The 13,961-nt window shown below is 34.7% G+C and overlaps 1 protein-coding gene across 1 annotated transcript in view; it reads right to left on the bottom strand.

Annotated features, from left to right (window-relative positions):
* Nucleotides 1–13,961, bottom strand: part of DIAPH2 (diaphanous related formin 2) — a gene marked incomplete at its 3' end in the record, with an annotated part of 109,548 nt that overhangs the window by 95,030 nt on the left and 557 nt on the right. The window contains exons 2-5 of the mRNA XM_029085540.1: nucleotides 12,639–12,671; nucleotides 10,041–10,217; nucleotides 8,431–8,535; nucleotides 4,131–4,151 (exon numbers count right to left, since the gene is read on the bottom strand). Of these exons, the coding sequence (XP_028941373.1) occupies nucleotides 4,131–4,151; nucleotides 8,431–8,535; nucleotides 10,041–10,217; nucleotides 12,639–12,671 (336 nt within the window). The remainder of the gene's footprint in view (nucleotides 1–4,130; nucleotides 4,152–8,430; nucleotides 8,536–10,040; nucleotides 10,218–12,638; nucleotides 12,672–13,961) is intronic.

Raw genomic sequence — 13,961 nt, 5'->3', positions numbered from 1 at the left:
TTGGATGGAAACTGAAAAAGACTGCATGTGTAACTAACATACACCATCTACACAGTACTGGATACAGTTGTTGTAACTTCAGACAACAGCCGTTCCCCAGACTCTAAGAGTAAAAGAAGAGAAGAGAAGAGCTGCTGTAAGCCACAAAATCCATAAAGAGATGAGATAATTGCAACTGCATGCAAATGCCATTACATGTTAAGCTAGAACCTGAAAAGCAGTCTAGAATGCAAGATAGATTTGTTTTTCCAAAAGGATGATTTCCTGTGGTTAGCCCTTCCACTGTAGCCTGCTGCAAGCTCCAAAGGAGATTCCTATTCAGATGAGGTGTTTAAGGTCTTTGCTACGTTTTCCTTCATATTCAAACCAAAGTGTGCTCTTGCTATGCAGTCGAGGATATTAGTGAGGCCCCTCTCCTCTCTCTAGTCCCTTGTTTTCAGAAGGCCTATGACTCCCTCAAAACTAGTTAAAATATGCTAGAACAGAGCAACTGGCAGCATGATCTCCTAAGCCTCCTTACTGTGCCTTCTTACCCGTTTCTAAGCACCTTTAACTGCATAGCAATAAGGAAGCATCTCCTCACCCATCTTCTCCCCTCTCTTCAAAACAGATGATCACTAAAGATGGCTCATAAAAATCCATTCTCAAAACCTTTCAGCCAAATACTCTAACTCAGAATTCTCATCTTAACAGGATTACTTTCTGATATTTTCTGCAATCAACTTCTCAGTCTCAATCCACTCTCACCTCTAGCCATACTAATTGGAGTGCTAAAACCAGGTGCTACTTCTTTTATTTCCCTATTCAAAGAGACTTTGATTGGAATACTATTTTTAAGTAATGCTATGCCTTTACATGGATCAGATTTTAACATATATGCTTCTCATTTACTTTGAAGTACAAGGTCTCAGTGAAAGAGAAGCTTTATGTGAGAGCATCTAATAAAGACAAAGGCAAAAGCCAAGTACAAAGGAACTCAGAGGGTTAGGTCCCACACAAGAACTTTCAGAGATTAAATTACTGCATAAGACTGAAAATCTCAGAAATTACTTCATGACCAGTCACCTTCACAGTATTACAATTAAGGCATAGAATTATTCATTCATGACAACTCAAATGAAAGCCTGGATCACACCTTTAAAAACCCTTCTCTGAGGAAGTCAGAAGTTACAAAGTTTCAGTGAAAAACTGAGCTTAAAGGAACTCCTGTAAATCTCAAAAAACAAGTACATGAAAGAAAACCTAGTTTGCTTTCCCAATTCAGGTCTGTTTAGGACACTTTTCAGAGTTTAAGGGACAACAGAGAGACAGGAGAGACACCTTACACTGCAGGATATAGTGAAAAATAAACTTAAGCATAGTTTTCTCTCTACATAATTTTTTTAAAAATATATTTAGAAAACTAGGCAACAATATTTTAGACATTTTATTTCAGTTTATCTTACTCTACTTTAACTCCAGGTGACTTCAAAGATGTTAGCTAGACAAATAAATTCCTTACCCAGGACTTAACAAATGTCCAGCTTTATACACTACTCGGACGTGACACCAGAGGTCTGCCTGTAAACAAGCTTGAGAACCAATATCTAACAAAATGGGAAAGCAAAAGCATATTGCCTTCCATGGGGAAATAAGGAGATATTCTATCTGCTTCGTGGTAAAGAACTGTGAAGCACACCTGAACCAAAGGTATGAGCCGTAACAGTTAATATACAAGATCAGAAAAAACTGCACAAACTACTCCTCTTCAAGGCACCAGATAATTCAGACCTCATTAGGTCTCAAGCTAAAGCCAAGTTCAGCTGAAGAAGTCAGAAGTATATTGGATCCAGGAGAGTGTTTACTTTAGTGAGAACATTGGCAGCCAGTATATTGAATAGAAATATCACAATATCATAGATGGTTGCCTCTATCCAATGCACTACACTTGCTTTGTAATTCAGAAAATTAATCACTCTTTAGACAGAAACAAGTAACTGGTACCAACATAATTACGAACAAAGTGGAAGTAATAACTTACACTTTCCCCCTTGCCAATGATCAACTGAAGAGTTTCTGCATACTTTCTACCAAGACAATTCTGTTTCTATCTCAAGCAAAGAAACTAATGTATTTTAATTAGAATATGTAACAACAAAGTCAGATAAGACAAATTGTTTGCAGGGGGTGTGGGTGGTTTGCTTGTTTGTTTTTAGGAAAGCCATAAAAGCATTTCAATTATTTTTTTTAAAACACATACTCTAGCTGTTGCGCATTTGACGTGCAAAAGCAGTATCCTTGTTCAAGCTATGAGGAAACACTCTATTAGCTCCTGACCTAGAAACTGGAAGTTTACACCATTCATATCCACTTCACCCTGTAGCTATTAGCCAAAGACATTAATTCAACCCATTAAAAGTAGAATTAGCAAGCTAATCCTACTTTAGACATCTACATTAATGCCTTACAGATAAAGAGGAGATGCACAGCTGCCATTTCAATTCAATTATCACTGTCTGTAAAAGCAAGGAAAGGTTACTTTGCAGGCAGCTAAAATGACAAGTGGGCACGAGTACTTGAGATCCCAAGTAAAACTTCAATAATTTAAAGCTCTAAACTCCCCATTAACAGGCAAACCTCTTCTCTGCAATTGTCGCTACAACCCAACAGTACTAGCATCAATAGCCCAAACTATTCTCCTCCTTCCCCACAGTAAATCTGTAAATCTTCAGGAAAATAACTACATATGCCAGCAGATACAATCAAGTCCCAAAGATGAATCCTATAAAAACATATACTGAGAAGAAGCACACCAAGATGCACGCATTCTGTAAGCAATAATATGCCAAAGTCATACTCCGAGAGCCGTGTTTCTTATTTTACTATTTTGCAAGTTATCTGTTCAAAAACATCATTATTCTTGCACCCCATCAGACACCAAATTAAAACAGCACAGTTTCTTCACTACCCATTCTGCCTACACCAGATTCCTATATAAATTAATCTCTTCACAAAGCAGCTGTTCGAGCTAATTCATATCGTAAGGAAATGACGTGGCAGCCTTGAAACTGGTTTTAAAGCACTGAACTGGATAATTAATAATTTGTCCCCTCAAAAATCAAATACCTTTAAATACTTTCATTGTGCTTAGGTATTTCCTGAATCAGCATAAGAACCAGTACTGTGTACAAAACTAAAAAGTACTGGTGAATACAGACAGAAAAGTCTGTTTAAAGACCACTGAATAAAACAAATCCAACAGCAATATTTTTGTCCCCATGTGCTATATATTTAAGTACATCTGAAGTAATAATTAGGCAATTTTAAGTCATAGGTTGTCCTTTATTATTTTTACTGCAAAATAGAAGTGCTGAATATGACTTAAGCAGTACCTGAAAAGCCTTTTTTGGCTGCAATCAAAAATAAAGTCCACCCATAATTAAAAAGAACATAGCTTTCAGCTATCATTTAAAATGTACACGGAATTATTCCCCCAAAAATTCTTTTTTATGGGATACAAAAATTTGTTGAATTCAGTCCAACAAATTAAGTCTCAAATACTTGTTGAAAAAAAAAAAAAAAAAAATCACTAAGTTTCAATCATTACAACATAAAATGTAGCTTAGCACTTAATAAATTTATGCTGTGAGTGATTTCACCCTTATGCTATTAATTGACCTTCTGAATCCTCTAGATTAATCTTATTCTCACACTGCTATCAAGCAGCTGACATTTCCATAAGAAACTATGAATACTAACAATTAGGACATTAAAAAAATCCACATCTAAATAGAATTAGGTAAGACCAAATACTGTAAATTTAAAGTTTCGAGTGATTGCCTTCAATAAAAAGCAAGACAAGCCTAAATTATATTTGAACTCACTACGAACAGATGAATTCTCAGTGAGTCTGAAGTATTTGGAAGTAGATTCCTGAAAACTTAAAAAGAGATCCCTCAAAAGTGCAATCAATGATCCTATACTTGTAAGATAAATATGACTGAGGTAGGTAATTATTTTGATAAAACAAGGATTCAGCTATGCCCACTGAACTTTTAAAGCCAAGATAAAAGTCCAAAATATTGCAGCCTAATCCCTAAAAACGGAAGTGTATTCATAAGAAAAAACAAAACTATCATGTTCATACTCACCGGAACTTTACTTCCGACTATCTGCATGCAGTGGTCAGCCAAGAGAGGTTATTGTGTAAAAAAGATAATAATAATAATACATAAATAAACACAGCAAAGTACTTAGTAGGATGCAGCATCACACAATTTTTTCAGTGTTTAATCATTAGTAGTAGTGACATTCTTTTATTACTTTATCAATCTGTTCAAGAGTTACAACTTCTCAATAGGAAAACAGTATTCTACTGCAGGAGAAATAATTCAAAATTCTTAGGTTCTGCTGCTGAATCATCAGTATTTTACACATTTACAAACAAATAACTATACCTAGCTTGACATCTACATCTTGAAAGATTAAGAGATACGCCATTTTGTTAAAATTATCAGATCAGATTTTACATATGACACTGAGAAAACTACAGAAAAAACTAATGGCTTACTGACTTCCTTGTACATATAATGACTTCATTTATTATGGAGCTTTTGATCTATTTAGATGATGTCATCAGTGAATTTAATTAAGTTCGCATAATCAAAAATATAGCCTACAGTTATAGATCTAACTTGCATTTCAGAAAATCTCGTGTGGCATTTTTCTGCAACTGCTCAGTATGGATGCTTTTAATTACATGGATAATTAAACAGTGATTTCAGAATTACATCTTATCTCCTTTACCAGGGAACAGCATCTCTGCATATTCATGGACAAGAAGCTGACTTTACACAGAAGAACTCTGCAGAAAGGCAGCACATCTCTGCTCTGTTCTATCACTCTGCACAAATGATGGTGTTCCCATGAACGCCAGGACTATGGACTTCTGGTTAAATATTGCAGGCCTTTCCCTGTCAGTTATTTGCTGCAATTTGATAACCCAGTTTATTAAATAACTATTTTTATCTGATTAAGATCCTGAGACAGGATGATTTTGTTCAGAGGTCTGAATTTGACTGTATCTGTTCAGCCTCTACCTCCATTTTTTACTCTCATCTCTTCCACTATTCTTTTAGGAATTCTTTCACAATCACCTCTTCTCTCCTCTCCCTGAAGAACCTTCCTCTAGAAGCACAAGAGGGACTGTCATCACCAGACAATCTCTTCCCAATTTTGTACCTTTTCCTCTCATCAATGTTCAACTCATTCAATATGGCATGAGATGTCACCAAGTTCAGATCTGAAACAGAATTCTCAGCCTTCACCATTTCCCCAGTATAATTCCTATGGTCAACAACCTTTCTCTTCGAGTGAGAGAAGGAACCAGAAGCACAAATAACCACTTCACATGAAAGCATCCAGCTTATTCGCTTCTACACTTCCTCTATCCTCCAAGGAAAAGGACAGGTTTTTTTCATTCACTGAAAACCAAAGTTTCTTTCTCACTCAGAGCTCTGAAGATAGTACAGCGTTTCAGAAAAGCATGGTCAACATGCTGCAGATGGCACACAAGGCAGAGAAAATGAAGCACCAAATTTAAAAATAATTTGGTTAAGACAACATCAGCAAATGAGTGTGATATTTTCAAATGAGTGGAGAGAGCTCAAAAGCCTAACTGAAACAAACATGAAATTAACTGCAAGAAAAGTCATATCAACTGTGAAGTGTGATTCATGAGCTCTAAGCAGAAGAAAAGGCCTAAGTATTTTCAGTATAAAAAAGGAAAACAGATGAACAATTATCTGTGACCAAAGAAAAAGGCAGAAAATTTTAAGAAAGATCATTTTGAATGCGATCAGCATTTTCATGGAAGACAAGCCTGAAGGTGGCCTAAAGAAAAGAAAGCTTGACAATTCGTGATGCAGTACAAATTGGTCAGGGCTTGAATTCAACTGAGTAGAACAGTTCTTTGACTAAACGGATGATGAAATTAACAGTGAAAATGAGGTTTTGCATTACTGTAAGATCCCAATCAACATTTTACAATTGAGCTTTACTTTTTATATTTTTTAAATCAGTTAAGATGCTAGTTATTTAAAAGCTAAATTAGGGTAACACACAACAGAAAAGTCATTCATATTTCTGAACAGCCTTAAATTATTCCATTCAAATGCTGCGATTCAATTGCAAGAAGAACTTAGGGAAGCACACAAATTTCAATACGAGCTCCTTTTCCATTAGGAAAAACATTTTGCATATGTATAAAACATCCATACTGGAGTCACCTTAATATCAAAGCTCACATTCCCATATGAGGACATTTTGGGATTTGATTTTTTTTTAATCGTTAGTATATTTTGGCAAACATATTCCCAGTTCTGTTAAGTCTCCCAGGCTGCAGTGCATATGGTGGCAGTAATGCAATCTGTTAAAGTTTTCAGCAGTTAGACATGCAATGGTAGCCATGCTTTTCTTAGTCAGCTACAAAAGCATTGAGGCAGCTACATTCGATATCAATATACAACAGGTCACCATCGTCCAACTATGTTTTGGGGAAAGAATTCCAAGTACTTCCATTGTGAAAGTTTCTATTGCTTCAGTAATTTTTTTTTTTTTGCTTACTAAGAAAAACTTAAGATTTAACACTGATCATCAAGTGAAGACAAAAACCTTCCAATAGGTAATCAATAGTTCCCGAAGATAGTCTAGGCAAAGTATATTAACAGGAAATTTCATAATATTCACTGCATAAGCTTGAATAATTATCCAGTAATTTTTATGTTTAGCTAGACTATGCTTTAAGCACTGGATTCCTTCCAGGATAGACTAAAGGACTGTGGATTTTGTTTAAAATGAACTCATGCGGGAACATTATTCCTCTCAGAAATGTAAATCACCATTTTCACATTATAATGCAAGTTTTTCCTTACTTAAGTTTACAATGCAAGGTAAAGCATTTGCATCTCATAATTGCATCTCACTGTAGTTTCGATTTTTTGAAGTTTAACTCTGTAGAGTTGATTTTAAAGGTTAAAAGAAAAACAAGTCAACTGCACTGCTTGCAGTTCATGCTTATAGATTCACTAGGCAGACAGCAATGTTAACTTACTTGTCAGTTTATTTCACTAAGAAATAGATTGTCTTCTAATGTTTTCTGTATTCAGCACTCAGACTCAGCTCTGTAGAACTACCATTATGTACTTGAACAATTATTCCACACAGTCTTAATTTCCAGTAACCTTTTAGTGCACACAATAACTTAAGTGTGCAAAAAAGATTATATTCACCCTAATTTCAAAATAAAATAGTATATATTACCTAATTTTATTGAAGAACTATGTGTTGATAGCAAATTTTATCACTTGAAGCATACTACTGCCCCTTGGATACACAAAGCTACCCTCACCACCATTTCTCCCCAATACTGCAATACATTCAGTTCCTCAGAATTCACCACTAGCTTCTTCAAAATTCTTTATATAACATACAGCAGCACAAATCAGGACAGAACCTATTTCTAGGGAAATCACAATATATGCATATATCTCTGTTTCATCAATTAATTTTTCTGGTATATTCTCCTTTTACATTACAAGAACTATATTTGCCATAGTCAATTTTTAACACATAAGAAGCATTACTGTTGTATTTTTTATTTTATAACTAATCAGTACTAATAGTCCCACTACTATTAGTCCCACTGCAGAAAATAGATTACAGCTCTTTGCTACTTGAAATTGTATTTCTCCACCCCAACAAATGCTAAGGCATCCAGTTGTTCTCTTACACTTCTGGCACCCTGAAACAGACAGGCTTCCAAAACTCTTCATGAAGGATTCATCAGCTAAGAGTTAATCAATCAATTTAAGCACAGAGAATGATCTACACAAATGAAAGGTCTGAAAATATTTTTTTCTACTCAAAATATAATTTGAAACTCATTTTAAGACCATCTTTTCACTAAATGAATGATTTTTTTTACCTTCAGAACATTTCTTAGTAGAATATTTAATGCAGTCTTCAAGCCAGCTACAGTACTCAACATATTCAAATTAAGCTAAAATACTGACTTTACTTCAATTTTATATACTTTCAATATGTTGATTCCCTGTTTCTAATGCTGCAAATTGTACATCCAGTAAGTATGTCATTACTGAAACCATGAAGTCACACTGTGCCTTCCAAGAAGGTACTAAAAATTTGTAAGATGAATTCCACAGAAATATGCTCATGTTCCATCCATTACTCTACCTCACTGGATTTGCAGTTTCTTATTGATTAGAAGAAAGTATCAAACTTTCAAATTGTCCAACAACTGAAATACAAACTAACCCTTCAGACACAGATGCAAACATTTAAAAGTATATTAGTAACTACAGATTTGATATTATTAACACTCATGAAGCTAAGCTTCTCACTTTCATCTGTCTTGGAGACGCAACTACTTACAGATTTGGCAGTTGCAGAAATGTACTGGACAACCATCTCACGTTTTGTGGTCAAGTCTTTATCTCTTAAAGGAGCTTTACGTTCTTCATTTAGATTCATGTCTTCCTGTAAAGAAACATACCACACAACATCAAGATTTTATTTCATGCTTTTTATTCATCTTTGTTATTTTTATACTCCTTTTCTTAAACAAATGGCTTATTTTTAAACAGAAGTTACTTTTCCAGTTTATCTGCATTCAAGTTTAATCTTGAGTTACCTCATTGTCACTGTCACTTTAAGTGTTTTCAAGATTTAGACAAAACTGTAACTGCATCAAGGGTAGTTACCATTAGGTTCAAGAAATAAAACCGGAACACAAAACCAAAAATTCTACATCTCAAGTTGATCAGGTGTTAACTCTTGTGAAATTCCTCAGTTTTTTTTATAAAATCTTATGACAACAGACACCATTCCTGCACTATCTAATCAGGAGGCTGTTAGATTATTGGCTTGTAGCAGGGGTAGATGTGAACATGTTTTGTATGTATGTATGTATGTATACATAAATACATTTCATGTATTTAAAACATAAAAATCCAAATACTTTGCTAGGTTGAATCTAATGATGCCCGTTTCACCTTAATAACTGATTAAATACAACAAGTAGCCATTACAAGTCATGACTAGTCCTGCCATTAAAACTCAAAGTAACTTCAGATTAGCAACTAAAATCAGTAAATGTTACTGTAATAACTTACTAGCTAACAGCTTTTTTCAAAAAGTATTATTAGTCTCTGGAAGACAGACCTGTTGTCTGCTTCAATTAACATTACTTGGAATAGATAAAATAAATCCCTCAATCTAACAAGCAAATCAAACAAGTATTAATTAACACTGATACAATCTTTCAAAAGAGATTCTCAACTTTATGGAACAGAGTGGAGCTACACAATGGAACAGGACAATTCTTAGGCCATACTGACTGTGTGGAAGTTTACAACAATTTTAAAGAATTATACAGAAAACTGTATTTCTAACAATACTCGAAAGTCTGCATTTCCTGATACTTCGTGTATCAACAACAATGTGCATGGTAGAATGCACACAGCTACTTCTAAATTTTATTTCTGTATTACTAACAGAAAAGCTTGCTTGTGAGTAGAACCACAGACCCTGACAAGTGATCCTAAAACAGAAAGACCATATAAAAATTCAGCTTTCTATACAGAAGGATTTTATTAATAGAAATTACTATTTTCCAAAGGTATTTCCTGAAGTTTATTAAAAATCACCTTTCAACAGCAGTATCTATCTACTACAACTAAGGTCTATAAAGGTTATCTTAATGAAGCAATCAACAGCTTAAGATTTATATTCCTGGCTTTCTGTCTTTGTTTTCTCTGTAGAAGTAGACCAAATAATGTAAACATATATAATACTAGCATTCTGTCAGTTACTCAGTTGTTTATGTGCCATTTCAGCCAGGTTTATCAGGCCTATGCTATGCTAGGCCTTCACAAGTAGTTAATACTTCCAAAATGACAACATTTGAATATCACTGCTACATAATAAATGACAAGATAAAAACATATTAAAACCACATAAAACAATGTAGCACATAATCTTACCATCATTTTTTCAAAGAGATCCATAACTTCTTTTTCTGATAAGTTCATGCAACGTTCATCAACAAGTGCCTGGGCAAGTGGGATTTCACTTATAGAAGGTTGAGAGTCAATAGGATGCTGAATGAGAGGTTTTTCCTTTTTCACTGCTGATTTTCTGAAGCTTGTTATTCTGTCACGCTGTAAAGACATCCATTTAAAAATAAGCAGAAATAGAAATATAGGAAAGCAGCCAATTACATGGCAGTAATACACACATTTTTAGTTAATCCAAGCAGCAGAGTTAAAACTCAAATTGAACTGTAAGTAAAAATACTCTAACATTCAGAGATTACTTTCCATAGAGAGACAACAACATTTAAGGTAAATTCATGACAAGTCACATGCAAAAGGGATATAACTATGTCTCACAGTTTCTAAAAGTACACCATCTATGTTAAACACTTAGCATTTCAAAATCTTGAGTTCATCTTCTCACATTACTCCCTAATTATCCTGATAGTGAATAAATATGGTACCACAAAGGTAATGTCCAAGCGTTCCTTCACCTGAAGAGCTATAAGTCTTTGGAGGACAACTGAAAAAGCCAGCGTTGGGAAGGAGGTACTCACAAGTTCATCAGGCTTATAAAAAAATCCTGCTAAAGTAAAATAAAGTTTGTAGAGGAATTAATGCTCCGAGTATAGTTCACAATTCCTTGAAGTGTTTTTGAGTACGGACTCCTGAAATTAGTGCATATTTTTTAAAAAAGCCAGGTAATGGATTACTCACATAGAAGCAGCCATCCATAGTTAAACACACGTAACAGACATTAGTGGAAGCATATCAGAGAGTCTGCGATGGCATTTCACCGGTTAAGGCTGACTTGGTTTATGCCTCATACCAAACCCCCCACCTTTTTTTATTTTATTTATTTTATTTTTTAAAAAAAGCATGCTTACTCAGTTAATTTGTTAATATTGGAAACAACCAACAAGAGCACCTTCCTTATAAGGCCATTTATTACCATATTAGTGATATTTAATTATTCTGAATAGAGTCAGAGTTTTTTTTTTATTTAATAATATTGGTTTTAACTATATATATGTTCATTTTGAGAACATTATGTCTAGAGTGATATTTCTGCTTGCATCAACAAATACCAGTGTATTTGTTTCAGGCACTGAACAGCCTTATGAAGATGTGCTTTCACCTAACAGCAGCTTACGTAGGGTTACCAGCATCATTCATAGCAGTCATTGCAATCTCTAGGAAGATATGTAAATCCAAGTTTATATTTTCTATCATTAAACCTCTGCAAGGTGTGAAAAGTTTAATGAAGTATTTCATTTGTAGGAAATTTTGATTCATTTTAGATTAGTCCAGTCAGAAGTGGAGAAATTTGATCAAGTGCTGTTGAATATGGGGAAGAAAGCTTTTTTTCCCTTTAACATGTTTATTTTCCTTGGGTTTTTTGTTGTTGTTTGTTTTGCTTTGTTGTTTTTTTGAGATCCTACAAGACTATGTTAAATTTTTGAAGGGAAAGTATCCCTAGATAAGCTGCACACCCTTTGAATTTCTTAGAGGTTTTTTGTTTGTTTGCATTTTTGAGGGGAGGGGGGTTGGGTTTGGGTTTTCTTCTTCCTTGTAAGTCTTACATTTGTGGACAGAAACACATACCTACAAGGATACTGTTAACAACTTTAACAATGCAAGAATTCTACTTTAATCCCATTTTTCCTTATTAGAATAGTTTATAATAAACTTTTTGAAACTAAAATTAGGGTATAGCCCACTGAAAAGGCCAAAGATGACACAATGCCCGAAAGGCAGTATCCAAAGTTAGCCAATATACATCAAAAGCAGCTTTACTGTTCACTTACATTAAAGTGCCTATTCAGCAGGCAAAAGCCATTTAAGATCAATTTCACCACATTGATCTTTATCAAGTATACCTTATTAACAACAAATTTGTTTAATCAGATTGTAAGGTGAAATCACTTTAAAGCCATAAACTAATTTTCTACATGATCACTGGGTACAATTTCTTCATTTCAGACACATAAATGATGATTAATTACATGGCCAGTGTGGCTTAACTATTACATACAGAAAATAAAAGTTTATCATTTTACTGAAATCAATTTTGACGTAAGTTTCTGTAAAAATACTTCACAACAGGTGTCAAAGTATTCAGAATTATAAAGTTAGTGCTACTGAATACAAACTTCTTGTTTGACATACAGTACACACTTATTACCAAGAATGATTCCACCTGAATCATGTGGCAACTAACTTTGAAGAACCCCTGTAGATCCTTTAGTGTTAAAAAGAAAGAGAAGAAAAATAACATTTGAACTGTTGTGTAACAGTTTCAACATAGCCACAGTATTACTAAAGTATTTAGAATGTGGTTAAAGGAGCTTCTCCAAATAGATATTACCAATTATTCTTCTTCAACTGAAGTTACAAATTAAGACCTTCAGGAATAGTAACTCAATTTTCTGAAATCTCCTGCTTAATATCCTTGTAAGAACATGTTATATTGTCCACAGCAATTGCAGTAAAATAGCATGCAGCGTGGAGTTACCATTGCAAATTAAGATGTTACAAAGACCTTACCACATCATCTGCCAAAGTTTTTATTTGAATATTCTATTAAAAAAAAAAAAAAACACACAAACAAATCAAAGAAAAAAAAGACAGTATTACCTACTGTTTCAGAATAAATAAGTCTACATTTCAGGTATTCTAACATTAAAAAGCACTTGAAATTTCAGTGAGCTACCAAAACTGCAGCTAAATGAGCACGGAATCTACTGCATTTTATGTGAAGAAGTAGGTTTCCATCCCATTTCACCTTGTCTTTTGACTGCTGAACTCATGAACCTGAAACCTGTATAGCTCTAGTACCCCCACTATTTCACAAAAATGCAGCAAGATCTCTTGGAAAGCTTTCCAAAACAAACATGGACTTCAAACAGCATCAGCAGATAGTTATATGGCATTCTCAATTTTGACAGTTTGAGACTCAGAGCTGAGAATTTCCTGTGTCCTGGCTTCTTGAGCCTTCTGCCAATTTCTCCCTAACACTAAATAATGTAAATTGATAGGTGAACTAGTTAAAGTCAGTGTACTGATGATGCACAAACCACTCACTGCTATCTTTCCCTCCCTACTACCTTCTTACTTTTTCCTTAACAGCAGTAAAATCCTGCTGACAAAGATCACCAATGTTACAATTTTATTCAAGGCTAAAAACACAATCTATATTGCATACCATTACCAATAATCCTATCAAGGAAGCAGCTGGTTAATAAACATTGCTCAGTTTGCACCAAGCAGTCATGAGTAGGTAATTAATGTCTAAAACTTTGGAAGGGGAGAGGGAGGAAGGGGAATCCAAGACAAAAAGAACTGCTGTATACAAACAAGTGTGGTAGTTGATCCATAACGACCCAGCCCTGCAAGTCACTGGTTAGGAAATAACAACCCTATTTTTTTGGACAGCAAGGTTTCAGATTCCCTGGCTATGCTCTCACCAGCCAAAATGATCAAGGTGCTTCTAGTCTACAACCCATACCACTGGGTATTGTTAATACAGTGGGTGAGTTCAATGTTACTGGAAATGAACCTGTAACTGTTCAAGTTCAACATACACACATTTTACTTCCCCTTGGTGGAAGATATTAATATACCATGCTCCTTCTAATTCTACATTCTGTCTCTTGGCTACACTTGTCAATACTGTTTTTCTGAATCAAAGAAATTTGCAAGACTACACAAGCAGTGGAGGAGGCATCAATGTGGAAAGGAGGGGCAATGTGTTCATACTTTAGATGTACAATGAAAACAAGCAGAGGTATCCAGGACAGTGTGGTGGATTGACCCTGGCTGGCAGGTCAGTCCCCATCCAGCCACTTGCTCATTCCCTTGCAGTGGCAT

This window comes from Antrostomus carolinensis, unplaced genomic scaffold (genome assembly GCF_000700745.2).
Source record: "Antrostomus carolinensis isolate BGI_N321 unplaced genomic scaffold, ASM70074v2 scaffold14786, whole genome shotgun sequence".
Taxonomy (NCBI): Eukaryota; Metazoa; Chordata; class Aves; order Caprimulgiformes; family Caprimulgidae; genus Antrostomus; species Antrostomus carolinensis.
Note: the sequence above shows the minus strand (reverse complement) of the source record. Positions and strands in the feature narration are given on the sequence as shown.